The following is a 16,207-nucleotide window of genomic DNA, read 5'->3' on the forward strand; positions in this document are numbered from 1 at the left end:
TGTTTAGGGACTTTGGATCCCTTAGATTATGGACATTTCATGCTCAATGCTGTAAGGCACAAAAATGTCTATAACACATGAGGAGATTTTTCTTCCTAAACTATTAAATTTGAAAAACTAAACAAATTTATTAAGAAATATGTGCATTTATAAATAAATGCAAGAAAGATAATATTAAAAAATAAATATAAGTAAATGTACAAAACATTTCTAATTCCTAATAATAAGACTAAAATTTCTTAATTAAAAGATAAACGAGTCCACCACTTTTTACTAAGAGGACATCGATACAGATTGAAAACAACTTCAAACAATTTTCAAATAAAAAGCTGTGAACGAAGCATCCTTGCTACTCATCATGGTACACTCTCCATTGGTGTGAATGCAAATATGACTCATTTGCAACTTCCAAAACCTGCCATCTGTGACAAGCATCACTATCCATTCCTCGTCGAAATCTTCCTCATCCCCATCCAACTCATTTCCTCTGTCATCTGTCCAGTAATATACAACAACTTGTGTTGGTAGCTTTCATCTTTTAGCAATTCAAGTCACTTTGTACATAAATATATGTAACATCTTCCGCCTGATCGGTCTCAACTAGTACAACATTCAGCGACAGCTGAGATTGCTGGTAATAAAGCACATAGGATAATCTAGCTGCATTTGTTGCGGGGACATCCAGCACTGTAATCCTGTAAAAATTGTTCAGCACGCATCGCATTACTTTCTGGTGAAAAGTCTGCACAGATTTAATCAATTCATTTCAGTTGCTTGTCTTGATTCAAATTTCAAAGTTTTAATTATCATACCAAATCCAATACTAGTTCAGCTTTCCTAAAGACCCACCATGTGATCATTTCCTTTTCCTCTAAAGATAGCAGTTGACATATAAGGTAGCGATGGCTGCAAAATTACATGTCGTGTCTCTTATCTATTAGTGTTCATGCATTGGTTATTGTTGATGAAGAAGAACACTAATAATGTAATAAGAAGAATATCATAATCTAAAGAAGTAAAAAACATTCACAAGAAGTCACTAATAGAAGAGAAATCAGCTAACGCTAATGTCCTAGATTTCTCAACATGAAGAACACGTGATATGACAAAATGAATAACATTGAAATCCTAATGCTTGAAGAAGCCCAAAAGGACTCCATAGAATCAAAGACTCTTTGGAGGGTGAAAACACCAACAACATGGAAGTTGGATGTAAGATCGAAGATACAAGTGGCAACATTGTCACTTATCAAGAAAGTTCATGTCATCAGTCACTATGATTTCAAGTCATCAATGTTAGTGACTTGTCATGTTCTCACCACATGATGATGTGGGAATCATTATGTCATTATGTAATTATTGTGAAGACAAAGAAGTGGAAGTCCAAGAGTCATGTGAAGAAGTCCAAAAGGCATGTAATTCCAAAAGTCACTTAGAAATCCAAGAGTTATATAGAAGTCCAAAGGTTGTTAGAAGTTGAAAAGTCATAAAAGAAACTCAAGAGTCATGTAGATATGAAAGATCATGCCTCAAGTTATAAAAGGATCCTCATTACTCAAGGAAAAGACTTTTCACCTTTGAGTTTCACACAAGGCATTAGAGAGATAGAGATAGAGATAATACTAAAGTAATTGAACTATTTCAATGACTTTGGTGCTAAACTTGTTGGAAGTGTGTTGTGATGATTTTAATGATTGTAGCATCTATGTGAACTATTTCACTTGATGTCTAATGTTTTTTCCTTGTTTCTATACTAGCTTAGTAATATTACTTCTCTTTTATAGGTTCACTTTTCTCCCTTCTAACGAAAGAACCTTGATACATTTACAATTGAATAGTCCACAAGGTGCACTCTCTTGCTCATTAAAAAGCACATGCACTCTACTCTCTCATGTTAATTTCTTAAGACAAGGAAAATCTTTAAGTTAATGTCAGACATGTCATATTTCTAGATGGGACTTCTACACCAAACAATGTGAGGTCTAATTGGGACCTCATATCGGGGAGATCCCTTGTATGTTGGCGGGTTCCAACACCATCAACATAAAATTATTGGGTCACTCCCATTAGTGTCTGCTACCTTCCTAATAAATGTTGTGACATAGATTTAGATAGTATTTACTTGCGGATATGGTCTCTGCCTTATAACATTGAGACATCGTGTATTTTCTCATGGACATGATGTTGCATATTCATAGATGGATCGATAGTGTATTGTTGGTGGTCGTGTTTTACTTCTATTTTTAGCATGGATATGCCTACCTTGGGGATGATCTATTCATTTTGATTAATGACTAGTTGTATGCACTCACTAATCCCTTGATCTTCATTTGCTTCCTTAGGTTGCCTCATCCCTTTTGGGAATATGTGTTTCATTCATAAATTCCTTTTCTGACCTCACACAAACCATTGTAGGGCAATTTTTATGTGCATGCCCAAAATTCAAAAATTGTAATTTTCAAAGCTACAAGTGTTATAGCCTTATTTTTCACCCCGTTCTGTTATTGAGGACCATTGACTTGTTGAGAAAGAATTTTTGTTTCTCCTATTTACTCAACTTGAGGGTGGTGGGAACATCCACCCAATGAAAAACAAGATTTGTCATGCCTTGCTAAACACATGACCATTATGGGCTACATAACTAATACCTAATGACCACCTCTTCAAATTTTCAAGAAAACCTATGCATGATGGGTTAGATACTTTTCATGTGAGATCACAAACTTGTATTAGATTAGAAGTCCACTCAAAACATTGTACGACATAAAATTATCCTTCTAGCGTATGTTAGGTTATATATCATCTATAAAACAAAGGTTATGCCAAGAGAAAAGGGGATATAAAACTTTATGTAGAATTACATTGTCAAAATTACAATTTCTTCTGAACCCTTTTCTATCACGGTTGTGATGCAGTTGTGAGGACCAAGGAGGAGTTTGGACAACGAGCTAGGAGAAACTTGCAATTGGACTTAAAGTATTGTTGCTCAATTGTTGTATACTTTTTTCATAATAGAACTATGTGATTTCCCCCGCCAGATATTGTGTATTTAATGTGCATGATAAAGTTGGTTATTGTGTATTTAATATGCATGATAAACTTGTTTGGTTGACTTAAATTCACTTGAGTGAGCTAGATTAGTTTCAATTTTAGTCAAGATATATTTTTCTTTCAAAAAATATATGTTAGTATATTGTCTATTTCTATGCAAAACAAAGATCTAGGATTGATCACTTGAATCTAAAAAACGGGACCAACGAAAATCATGCACAAATGACCATTAAAGTGTTTGTATGCCCCATAATTTTCCTCTCCTCTAGCATAGAATAAAGTTTCCTACCTTTAAATTTATAATTTTCCTCTCCTCTAGCATAGAATAAAGTTTACTACCTTTAAATTTAGTGAGACTTCTTATAACATTTTAGCGATCTCTCTATCCTATCTTAACCCAAAGGGCCACACCAATAAAGAGTTCACTTATCCATAAGGAGATTTTTCTTCCTAAACTATTAAATATGAAAAACTAAACAAACTTATTAATAAGAAATATATGCATTTATAAATAAATGCAAGAAAGATAATATTAAGAAATATATGCATTTATAAATAAATGCATGAAAGATAATATTAAAAAATAAATATAAGAAAATATACAAAACATTTCTAATTCCTAAAAATAAATATAAGAAAATAAACAAAACATTTCTAATTCCTAATAATAAGACTAAAATTTCTTAATTAAAAGATAAAACCAAGAGGACATCGATACAGATTGAAAACAACTTCAAACAATTTTCAAATAAAAAGCTGTGAACGAAGCATCCTTGCTACTCATCATGGTACACTCTCCATTGGTGTGAATGCAAATATGACTTGTTCGCAACTTCCAAAACCTGCCATCTGTGACAAGCATCACTATCCATTCCTCGTCGAAATCTTCCTCATCCCCATCCAACTCATTTCCTCTGCCATCTGTCCAGTGATATACAGCAACTTGTGTTGGTAGCTTTCATCTTTTAGCAATTCGAGTCACTTTGTACATAAATATATGTAACATCTTCCGCCTGATCGGTCTCGACTAGTACACCATTCAGCGACAGCTGAGATTGCTTGTAATAAAGCACATAGGATAATCTAGTTGCATTTGTTGCGGGGACATCCAGCACTGTAATCCTGTAAAAATTGTTCAGCACGCATCGCATTACTTTCTGGTGAAAAGTCTGCACAGATTTAATCAGTTCATTTCAGCTGCTTTGTCCTGATTCACATTTCAAAGTTTTAATTATCCTACCAAATCCAATACTAGTTCGGCTAAAGACCCACCATGTGATCATTTCCTTTTCCTCTAAAGATAGCACTTGACATATAAGGTAGCGATGGCTGCAAAATTTTCCCAAATTCAACTAATATCATTCAACGGTACAATTATAGTGTTGCCTCAAAATTTAAGTATGACTTGCCCGGCTACTTATATCTATCTTTCACCACAATCTAATTTTATCACACAACATTCACTACTACAAATCAACTGTATGGCTTTGCCACGGGAAATATATTCGATATATTGAAAGTACATCCATACTCACAAAAGTAGATTCCAAATTTCAACCGTTCCAGTTGACACAACTTTCTACAATCTGCGGCTTCTAACACGCCTCCATTTTGATCTCTTCCAATGATTTCAGACCTTCATCATTCAGGGTTTCCAGTTTGACGCAGCCATCTATGTTGAGAAATTTAAGATGTACAAAACTTGAAAGAGCTGGCAGTTCCTTTAATTCGAAGCAGAATTTCAGATTTAGGTACTTTAAAGACCTTTGTTTTGCCATTCCCTCTGGCAAGTGTACCAATTTGGCACAACCTCTGAAATCAACATACTCAAGTGTTGATATGTCTCCCAAAACATCCTTTGGGATGGACAAATTAATACAATATTGCAATGCTAGATATTGAAGATGCAATAATTCAGAGAAGGAACTAGGCAGTTCAGTCAGATTAATGCAACGCGATAGATCTAAGTGTCTTAGGTTTCTAAGTTCCCCGAAATGAATGGGGAATGATTGTGAAGTTGTGAAATATTTGAAAATTATTTTATTCATGACGGTTCCTATACATTGGGAAAAACGGGAAAAAGATGGCACTGCACGTTGTTGAGCGCTAGAGATATTTTTGCAGAAATTCATATAATGTTCAACATCAAACGTTTCACGGCTGCTCGAAGAACTTGCAGATGTGGCTCCGCTCGCATCACTATTCGACTCAGGCAACTCACTAGGAAGCTGCAATGTACGTTATCTGTTAATGGCTGGCTACTGGAATTTAAACTGGATTAAAATACTCTCTAAATCGTTGATCAAAACATTCTAAAATCTAAATTTATACCTCATTAAATCTATCGATTGTGTGTTGGAGGTGGTCACCAGAACCATCATGAAGCTCCAAAACTCTTAATCTGGCCAATGAAATGGTAGGCGGAATGGAAATGGATGGAAATTCGTTCAAGCGAAGCCAAATCAAGTCACCCGACATAGTAAATGAGGACAATGTTGAAAACGTAATTTCAAAAGCGTATGTACTGCGCCTGAGTTGACCCGTAAAGCAGTGGTAATGCACTCACAAAAACCATCTATCAATTTCGGACCGCTTTCGATCAGTAAGCAGTTTCCGTATAATCGAGCCCGATCCAATTATCCTCAGCCACGTGGTCCTCTGTTACGTTAGCAAAACTGACATTTCGGAGCCTAAAGTTCAGCATAAAAATCCCTCTCGAAATCCTCCACCACCGTCCGATCCGCTTCGTCGTCCTCCGCCGTTGATTGTTTCAACCTGCATACGAACCAACATTAAATACTTGCGTGGAGTAAAATCAAATTTGTTTGACCGCCGTAATAGTATTTATTTCATAGTTATTGTGATAGGTAATAGGTTGGTGAAAATTTAAATTTTAATGTTTTTTTTTTATATCTGAGGTATACGTATTTTTTGTATGGCATATGTACACTATGTAAGTTATGTTTTTGAGCGCGCGTTGACCATGGTGTAATAGAAACATAACAAGTGAAAACGTGCTTTGTATTGTAGTAGTATTTTTTTTTTTTGCACATGGGATGAAATGGAAGCTCGCAGCAGTGAAAGAATAGAGGGAACAACATGAAATTGTTTTTGTGTTGTTGATTTTTAAAAGGAGGATATGCACAACAGTGCGGGGAGTATGAGCATATAATTTCTTTTGGAGCTGCATATGTAAATTATTTTTACAGCAGCATGTAAAAGAAGACTTTTACACCAGTAAGTGAAAAAGGATTTTTACAGCAGTTTATGTAAAATCTTTTCACAGCAGTAAATGTAAATGGGTTTTTATACACCAGCAGTGTAAATTCTCAGGTGAAGACAGAGTTTTGTTGAATGTATTTTTGGTGAATCCCTCTCACTAAAAGACGATGAATATGTATCAGGCATTATATTTTAATGAATAGAAATCTTTTTATGGTGGTGTAATACTTTGTTCTCAGACATTTTTTTAAAAGGCTTCCCTGTGCAAAAGATCCTGTGGGGAGAAGGAAACAGAGCATTGCCTCTGTGTGTTCAGTTTTTTTTTGTTTTTGGGATTTTACCAGAAAAACCCCCAACAGTGGTATCAGAGCAGGTTTAGGCTCTTTGAAGGTATTCAAGAAGCTGAAGAGAGGAGTCTTTTGTTGCAGCAGTAAATCTTCTCCAGCAAAGTGAAGTCTCAGGCAAAAGATTCAGGTAATCCTCAAAGTTTTCTTTTTGTTATTGCTGAAACAGTCAGTGTTTTAAAATACACAGTCAAGAAATTGAAGCATAGTTGAAGATGCAAGGAATGACTAGCACCAGCACTAGTATGGGTATGTTTAACACCCAGCTCCCACAGTTTAATGGGAAAAACTATGACTATTGGGCAATAACCATGAAAGCCCTGTTTGTCTCACAAGATCTATGGGAACTTGTTGAATATGGGTTTGAAGAACCAACAGATGAAAATCAATTTAACAACTTAACTCAGGCAGAGAGAGATCTGCTGAAGAGCAATAGGAAGAAGGATGCAAAAGCCATTGTATTGTTGTATCAAGCAGTGGACCAGAGTGTGTTTCCAAGGATAGCAGCAGCTAAGACATCCAATGAAGCATGGCAAACCCTCAAAACAGTCTATCAAGGCATGGAGAAAGTGAAGACAGCAAAACTACAATTGCTGAGGAGAGATTTTGAAAACCTGTGCATGAAGGAGTCAGACAATATTGACTCATTCTTCACACATGTAATTGGTTTGGTCACACAGATGAGGACTCATGGAAAAACCCTTGAAGAAAGGAGGATTGTGGAGAAACCATTGAGGGTCCTACCCTAAACATTTGATGTGATTGTCACCACCATAGAAGAGACAAAGGATCTCTCAAACTTTTCAGTTGATGAGCTTCATGCATCACTGATAACACATGAGCAGAGGTTGAGTAGAAATGAGAACTCATCTCTAGAGCAAGCCTTCAAGACCCAGATGTCTTTTGGAAGAGGAAGAGGTCAAGGCAGAGGAAACAAAAGAGGAAGAGGCAAAAGCCAAAATAGAGGTGGAAGGAACAGCCCAACAAATGCTCAAGGAAGAGGCAGCAATCCAAATCATAACCAAGGCCAAGGCAGCAGCCAACAAAGAGGACAACATCATGCTCAAGGACAAAGGTATGAAAAATCCAATGTCCAATGTTATTATTGTAAAAAATATGGGCACTATGCCAGTGAATGTAGGAAGAAGCAGCATGATATGAGTAATAGACCAAATGCAAATGTCACTAGAGAAAACATCAGCCAAGATAATGTACTGTTAGCTTGTAACATGGCTGAAACAAACAGTGAAGACATATGGTTTTTAGACTCAGGTTGCAGCAACCATATGACAGGAAACATAACCCTCTTTTCTGCCCTAAATAAAAATGTGAAATCAGAAGTCACACTAGGAACTGATAGCAAAATTTCTGTTATGGGAAAAGGTAAATATTTACAAAGAAGGGTGAGAAGAAAACCATAGCAGATGTCTACTATGTCCCTGGAATGAGATGTAACCTCTTGAGTATTGGACAGCTTGTTCAAAAGGGTTACAATGTTTTCTTTGAAAATGATGTATGCACCATCATGGATATAGCACCCAGCAAACGATGCATTGCTGAAGTAAAGATGACAAGGAACAGGATGTTCCCTCTTAGAATAAGAGCAGATCTGAAAAATAAAGAAGAAATTGCAGCAGTCACCTAAGAGGCTTTCCAAAGTGTGCTAAAGGATGAAAATTGGTTGTGGCACTTGAAATTTGGACATCTCAACTTTGGAGGTCTTAATTTGTTGAGCAGAAAAGGGATGGTAAGAGGATTACCATTGATAGAGAAACCGGACAGCCTTTGTGAAGGCTGCATATTGGGAAAACAACACAGAGAAAGTTTTCCATCAGGTAAAAGCATAAGGGCAAAGGCACCCTTAGAGATCATCCACTCAGATTTATGTGGACCGATGCAAGCTCCATCATTAGCAGGCAGCCAATATTTCCTAACATTTATTGATGACTTTACAAGAAAGACTTGGGCTTATTTTCTTAGAAACAAAAGTGAAGTGTTTGAAAAAATCCGAAATTTCAAAGCACTTGTGGAAAACCAAAGCGGGCTGCATATAAAAGTTCTGAGAACTGATAGAGGAGGTGAGTATATCTCCAAGGAGTTTCTACGGTTTTGTAGAGAAAATGGAATTCATAAACAGTTTACAGCTAGGTACACCCCACAGCAAAATGGAGTTGCTGAAAGGAAGAACAGGACCATCATGGATATGGCGAGGAGCATGCTAAAGGCAAAGCATTTGCCAAATGAGTATTGGGCTGAAGCTGTACATTGTGCAGTGTACATTTTGAACAGGTGTCCTACAAAAGCAGTGATGAACAAAGTGCCGGAAGAAGCATGGAGTGGGAGAAAGCAAGGTGTCACCCATTTGAAAGTTTTTGGATGTGTGGCCTATGCACACATACTAGATCAGCTAAGGAGGAAGTTGGACAACAAAGGGGAGAAATGTATCTTCATTGGATACAGTGAGGAATCCAAAGCTTACAAGTTGTATATCCCATCTACCAAGAAGTTTTTTGTCAGCAGAAATGTTTAATTCATTGAGGAGGAAGCTTGGGATGGAAGCATAGAGAAAACAGTGAATGTTAAAAACTGTTTGTCTCATGATGAAGATAATGAGGAGGTGGCTGAAATGCATCCCCAAACAGCAGCACCAACACAAGGACAGCAAGGGACACCATTGAGGATAAATGAAAGTGCTTCTCCAAGCACACCACAAGGAGGAAATTCAAGTGCATCATCAAGCACTTGCACACCAAATGAAAGAAGTAAGAAGTTTAGAAATTTAAGTGACATTTATGATGAAGGAATGAATTCCTTATTTACCTTGTATTGTCATGTTGATGATCCTATTCATTTCGAATAAGCAATTAAAGATAAGAAATGGATAGAAGCTATGGATGAAGAGATGAATGCCATAGAGAGAAACAAAACATGGGATTTGGTTGAGCTACCAAAAGGCAAAGAAGTCATTGGAGTCAAATGGGTCTACAAGACCAAGAGCAATGCTGAAGGCAAGATAGAAAGGCACAAGGTAAGGCTAGTTGTCAAAGGGTACAAGCAGCAGTATGGGAGAGATTATGAGGAGACTTTCGCCCCGGTTGCAAGAATGGAAATCGTAAGAGCAGTGCTGTCCATAGCAGCTCAAAACAAATGGAAAGTTTACCAAATGGACGTGAAGTTAGCATTCCTAAACGGAGTGTTAATGGAAGAGGTTTATGTTGAACAACCTCTAGGCTATGAGAAGAAAGGTGAAGAGCACAAAGTGTGCAGATTGAAGAAGGCTCTTTATGGGCTGAAGCAAGCGCCAAGAGCATGGTACAGCAGGATAGATTCATATCTATTGGAGAAAGAATTTGAGAAGTGTGAGGGAGAGCCCACTCTCTACATCAAAGAAAAAGATGGTAAAATTTTAATTGTTGTCTTATATGTTGATGATGTTATTTTCACAGGTAATGATGATCAGCTCATTGATAATTTTAAATCAGTGATGAAAGAGGAATTTGAAATGGCTGACATGGGTTTCTTGAGATACTTCTTAGGCATAGAAGTAGATCAAAATGAAAAAGGAATTTTTATCTCACAAGCTAGATATGTAAATCAAGTGTTGGGTAGATTTAACATGCAAGAATGCAAAGCAGCGATCACTCCCACAGTAATGGGATTAAAACTCAGCAGAGAGGACAACAGCAAGGATTTTGATCCTAGTTTGTACAAGAGTATTGTTGGCAGCCTTATGTATTTAACAGCTACTAGGCCTGACATTATGTTTGCTGTTAATTTAATTTCCAGATTCATGGAGAGGCCAAAGGAAGCACATTGGCAAGCAGCAAAAAGAATTCTGAGGTATGTCAAAGGTACCAAAAGGTTTGGAATTTTATATACTACTTCAGAATGTTCAAATTTAGTTGGATACACTGATAGTGATTGGGCTGGAAGTGTAGATGATCGGAAAAGCACTTCCGGTTATGTTTTTCATATGGGTTCAGGAGCCATTTCATGGGCTTCTAAGAAGCAGTCTATTGTAGCATTGTCTACAGCAGAGGCTGAATATGTGGCAGCGACAGCAGCAGCATGTCAAGCAGTTTGGATGAGAAGAATGTTGAGGAGCTTAGGCCAAGAGCAGGGAAAAGCGACGGTGATTTTTTGTGACAATAGCTCAGCTATTGCTTTGTCAAAGAATTCAGTGTTTCATAAGAGAACGAAACACATTGATACAAGGTTTCACTACATCAGAGAATTGGTGAACAATAGAGAAATTGTTTTAGAACATTGCAGGACTCAAGAATAGGTAGCAGACATCTTGACAAAGCCATTGGATCAGAAAAGCTTTGAATTTTTGAGGAAGTGTCTGGGTATGACCGAATGCCCAGCGGTTGAAATTAAAGGGGAGTGTTGAAAACGTAATTTCAACAGCGTATGTACTGCGCCTGAGTTGACCCGTAAAGCAGCAGTTAATGCACCCAAAACCGCTCAGCAAAACCACCTATCAATTTCGGACCGCTTTCGATCAGTAAGCAGTTTCCATATAATCGAGCCCGATCCAATTATCCTCAGCCACGTGGTCCTCTGTTACGTCAGTAGAACTGACATTTCAGAGCCTAAAGTTCAGCATAAAAATGCCTCCCGAAATCCTCCACCACCGTCCGATCCGCTTCATCGTTCTCCGCCGTTGATTGTTTCAACCTGCATACGAGCCAACATTAAATACTTGCGTGGAGTAAAATCAAATTTGTTTGACCGCCGTAATAGTATTTATTTCATAGTTATTGTGATAGGTAATAGGTTGGTGAAAATTTAAATTTTAATGTTTTTTTTATATCGGAGGTATGGGCGCATATGCATGTTACGTATTTTTTGTATGGCATATGTACACTATGTAAGTTATGTTTTTGAGCGCGCGTTGACCATTGTGTAATGGAAACATAACAAGTGAAAACGTGCTCTGTATTGTAGTTGTATTTTTTTTTTTTTGCACATGGGATGAAATGGAAGCTCGCAGCAGCGAAAGAATAGAGGGAACAACATGAAATTTTTTTTGTGTTGTTGATTTTTGAAAGGAGGATATGCACAGCAGTGCGGGGAGTATGAGCATATAATTTCTTTTGGAGCTGCATATGTAAATTATTTTTACAGCAGTATGTAAAAGAAGACTTTTACACCAGTAAGTGAAAAAGGATTTTTACAGCAGTTTATGTAAAATCTTTTCACAGCAGTAAATGTAAATGGGTTTTTACACACCAGCAGTGTAAATTCTCAGGTGGAGACAGAGTTTTGTTGAATGTATTTTTGGTGAATCCCTCTCAGTAAAAGAGGATGAATATGTATCAGGCATTATATTTTAATGAATAGAAATCTTTTTATGGTGGTGTAATACTCTGTTCTCAGACATTTTTTTAAAAGGCTTCCCTGTGCAAAAGATCCTGTGGAGAGAAGGAAACAGAGCATTGCCTCTGTGTGTTCAGTTTTTTTTGTTTTTGGGATTTTACCAGAAAAACCCCCAACAAACAAGTTCATGGGATGGTCAACCACTAAAAGGCGAACACCCCTAATGTTTATGTGATTTGTGAGTTCTGGGAGATTCTGATCTTTAAGAATGCGAATTCCTCGTGTTAAATAGGATTCTGAGCCGTCCTGACAAGAACAATCACATTAACCTAAGTTAAATGGCTGCCTCCTCAAAATAGCTCAAAATTATAATATAGATCAATAAAGGAATCAGAGAGAATGTGGAGACCTGATACAAATACCTGCAACTGAAACATTTCCGTTATATCCCTTGAGCAACTAAGGCGGAGGGGCTTATTCTTTGGGAACTCGAAAAGTTCCTCTCTGGAAATATGTCTGGCCAATCCCTTAAGTTGATTGTGCATCATGACTCGGGAATGCTTAGGTTGCTCATCCTGGCACTTTGTCTGTACCAAGCAGGGAAATTATCAGTTATAGCAGGGATATGGTTGGGAAAAGCAGGGAAATAATCAGTTATAGCAGGGATATGGTTGGGATTGGAGAGCCTCCAGGTCTATGAGGATGAAAAAGGCATTATAGATTGGATTAAAGGATATAATAAATTCAATTCTTTTATTTTGAATAGTAAGCACATACCAACACATCAACATTGATCACATGTACAACATTGATCACATGTACAGAGAACAAACAACAGAACTGGACTGCAGATTTACTATCCAAAAGAGGTATTGGGAAAAAACCTGGTAAATTTTTTTTACAGCATTTGATCACGGGGTTAAGACAAATGTGGGAAATATCAACTAGTTAAAAGAAAATACTGAGTAATGAAGAACATATGGGACTTTTTTACTGTAAGAAGATGAATACTCTTTGTGTTTTTTTTTTATCATTAATTAAATGGTATATAGACTGAGTAAAACTGATAATGAACTAAAACACTTGTGTACATAGAACTAGAAGATATGGTTAGCAAAAAAAGGCACAGATCATTGTCTTTTTGGAAGTAATGTCTGCTGAAAAAGAAAACTGTAATCAAAATACATATGTACTATCTGTTTAATATTAATACAAAAGCATTTTTTTTTTAAATTCACAACTTGGAAACAAAATGAAACGCTGATTATTTTCCTTACATAATTGCTGGTCTCCATATCATGATCATACTCGAGAAGGCATTTTTTATGTAGACTTTTAAGGCAGTCTCTGACGTAACAATAACCTAATCCCTCCAAGACTCGGACTATTAGCCCTTGGTCTTCTCCCGCCAGGAAACACCCAATGTCCAAAAACATCTCTTTCTCTTACTTTTTCAGATCCTCGTAACTCGCTTTTAATGTGTTTATTGTATCATCTGGTAATGTTTTAGAAAACTTTTCCACCTGCAGCTTCCAATAGGTTTTGTCACGATTGCCAGCAAGATGTTGGCCCAAAACCTTTAAGGATGAAGGCAACCCATCACAAATTTCTAGTAGCTCCTTCACCAAGTCTTCAAACCCTTGAACTGGTTCTGATAGATCGAAAGCATAGCAGCAAAAGAGCTCTTGGGTATGCTGTCTATTTAATGGCTTTACATCATATAACAAAGCTTTTGGTGATGGTCGGAGTAAATCCCTATGGCGAGATGCGAGCAAAATCAGACTACAAGGTCCCACTGCATCAATATCTAGTAGATTGTGGATTCGCTCCATATCATCAACCTCATCCAGAACAATCAGAGCTAGGAGAGCTTGTAGACTGCGTTGCAAAATAGCCTTTCCTTGGATTGTATTATCAATATCCAAATCATGACCCAACAGATCACGAATTAACTGGTTCTGTAAAGATGTTAAATCCCTTCCCCTCACGTTAAGCAAAAAACATGATCGAGGAAAGTCAGAACGTTTTACATTGTAGAGATGTTTAGCGAGAGTCGTCTTCCTGATGCCGCCCATCCCAGTAATCCCCACAATATTTGTGTCGCTTAGATTCAGAATTTTACTTTGGAAATCCTTGGCTGCTTCGTCCAGTGCAACTGGGTGTTTAGCCACTTCTAAGGGTTCCCCTTCTTTTACCTTTGCCAATACAATACTCAAAATTTGCTCCAAATACATCCCATAGTCACTGATTAAGAAAGAAGAAGAAGAAAGTGAGAATCTATAATCCAAAATTAAAGTTTTAAATGGGAAGAATAAGGAAAGTAAGTGTTCACCTTCCATTTGATTTAGCGATGTAACCAGAAATATTTGCGGCCTTTTTCAGTGCTTCCTTCCATTTTGCCACCACTCCTCCATGCCTTTGGTGGTACTGAAAGCCTTCGTTGTAAGGTCCACCCCCTTCAATGTCTCGAAGGTCTTTAGGCTCAACGTCACAAAAGATGGGTATAATGGTAGTGGTGCGCTCCTTAGCTGATCTCAGAATCCAACACAATTCATTCAAGCACCAACGTGATTCGGCATATGTCTTGGAAAAAATAACAATATGAACTGATGCACTGGTAATAGCTTCATGGATCGCATCGTAGAGAGTGTATCCTCCCCTAAGTTCCTTCGCATCCAGAAAGACGCGCAACCCGCAGTGCCTAAGACGATGGTAGATGAGGCTGGCGTGAGTGAGATTGGCGTCAGGCCCTCTGTGATTTATGAACACGTGGTATTTCTCAATCTGTATGGGCTCCCGTCTGACCATTCTCCATACATCATTCACAATGTTCTCCAAAAACCTTCCATGGTCACTGCAATCCAAACAGACAGTCATAGTTGTAAGTACGATTAGGGAAAGTGACAACATTTTTAGATGAATGTGAAACTCTCTATAGAATGTGTCCAAAGTAAGTACGGATTCACCTTTCCTTCGTTTTGAAGACGAAACCAGCAATGTCTGCAACTTTTCTCAGGGCCTCCTTCCATGCCTCCACCTCTTCGATGGTGTATTCGGCTTCATGTTTTCGGAAGGCCTCGGCATAACTTCCCCATCCAATCTGACGAAGATTAGCAGGTTCGACATTGGAAAACACGGGTAGAATGGTGCGGTCATGAGATGATCCCACAATCCAGCTCAACTCATCCAAGCACCAATGTGACTCAGCGTAATGCTCAGAAATAATGGTAACGTGAATGGAGGTGCTGCTAATAGCTTCTTGGATAACAGAGATGACAGTATCTTCCGCGCAAACTTCCATCTGATCATAGAAGAAGACACACAACCCACGCTTTGTGAGACTATGGTAGATGAGACTCGCAAGAGTGTTCATGGTGTCGACCGTTCTGTAGTTTATCAAAACCTGGTATGTTGCTGGCTCTGGGACTTGCTCCATACTGAATTTTCGATGGGATAGGATGCAGGTACAGTAGATGAAGCAAGCACTCCGCCTGAGAGAGAAACAGAGGAAGGCAGTTGCCAGCAGAAAAGATGTAGATGAAGCAAGCACTCCGCCTGAGAGGAAACAGAGGAAGGCAGTTGCCAGCAGAAAACATGTAGATGAGATTATAAAAGCACAAAGATGGGTACAGTGAACCACATAAAAAAAGAGCAAAGGAGATCGAGAAGTCTTCAAAATATTACTCTGCCGACAGCTGTAAATCACATTTCACAACTGCTCCAAAATTGTTTGCGGGTGAACATCGGCAGAGGTCAAGTTAAACTCCAACGATTTGCCATGGGATAAACACCAGCACAATCACATTTATTTATTATGTGGTTGATATAGGTTTATATGAAGTATATTTACAAATTATGTGGTTGATAAAATTATTAAATTTATAATGTAAAAATGACTATTAAAAAGTAAATATTGGTAATTGTTAATAATAATATTGTTATTATATTAATATTATATTATATATTAATATAATATTATTTTTTATATAATATTAATAGCTATATTTCAAAATATAATATAATTAACAAACCCAAGAAATTTGTATTATAAAATTAAGGAATTTAAATTAGAACTTAATATTATAAATCTTGTGAATAATATTATAGCTTAGGAATATGAACCTTTAGATTAATAAACCAAAAGGATGATATCATAAATGCAAAGGACTCATAAAAGGGATTATAAACCCATGGGAATAATATTATAAACTGAAGGGATATAAACCCTAAAATAAACATTAAACTCTAAGATTAATATTATAAACCTT

General features: G+C 37.3%; 2 protein-coding genes across 4 annotated transcripts; both read right to left on the reverse strand.

The window, feature by feature from the left end:
- Nucleotides 1-3,812: 3,812 nt before the first annotated feature.
- LOC149244090 (uncharacterized) lies at nucleotides 3,813-5,538 on the reverse strand. 3 transcript variants are annotated; one of them, XR_016245821.1, is made up of 4 exons: nucleotides 5,383-5,538; nucleotides 4,587-5,279; nucleotides 4,324-4,380; nucleotides 3,813-4,173 (listed from the first exon to the last, which is right to left on the reverse strand). XR_016245821.1 is itself a non-coding variant. In XM_089367918.1 (2 exons), the coding sequence occupies exons 1-2, from the start codon at nucleotides 5,527-5,529 to the stop codon at nucleotides 4,647-4,649; spliced, it is 780 nt and encodes a 259-aa protein (XP_089224044.1). In that variant the 5' UTR covers nucleotides 5,530-5,538; the 3' UTR covers nucleotides 4,387-4,646. The 3 variants fall into 3 exon arrangements, 1 of the variants encoding a protein (XP_089224044.1); XR_016245820.1 differs by having other exon boundaries at nucleotides 3,813-4,220; XM_089367918.1 differs by lacking the exons at nucleotides 3,813-4,173; nucleotides 4,324-4,380 and having other exon boundaries at nucleotides 4,387-5,279.
- An 8,022-nt stretch (nucleotides 5,539-13,560) lies between these two features.
- On the reverse strand, nucleotides 13,561-15,530 carry LOC149244091 (TMV resistance protein N-like). The gene is made up of 4 exons (XM_089371418.1): nucleotides 14,906-15,530; nucleotides 14,272-14,793; nucleotides 13,726-14,183; nucleotides 13,561-13,637 (listed from the first exon to the last, which is right to left on the reverse strand). Exons 1-4 carry the CDS (start codon nucleotides 15,373-15,375, stop codon nucleotides 13,561-13,563), a joined length of 1,527 nt encoding a protein of 508 aa, XP_089227544.1. The 5' UTR covers nucleotides 15,376-15,530.
- Between the last annotated feature and the right edge of the window lie 677 nt (nucleotides 15,531-16,207).

This window comes from Pinus tabuliformis, chromosome 8 (assembly GCF_031772625.1).
Source record: "Pinus tabuliformis cultivar Carrire ecotype Pingquan chromosome 8, CPIR1, whole genome shotgun sequence".
Lineage (NCBI taxonomy): Eukaryota > Viridiplantae > Streptophyta > Pinopsida > Pinales > Pinaceae > Pinus > Pinus tabuliformis.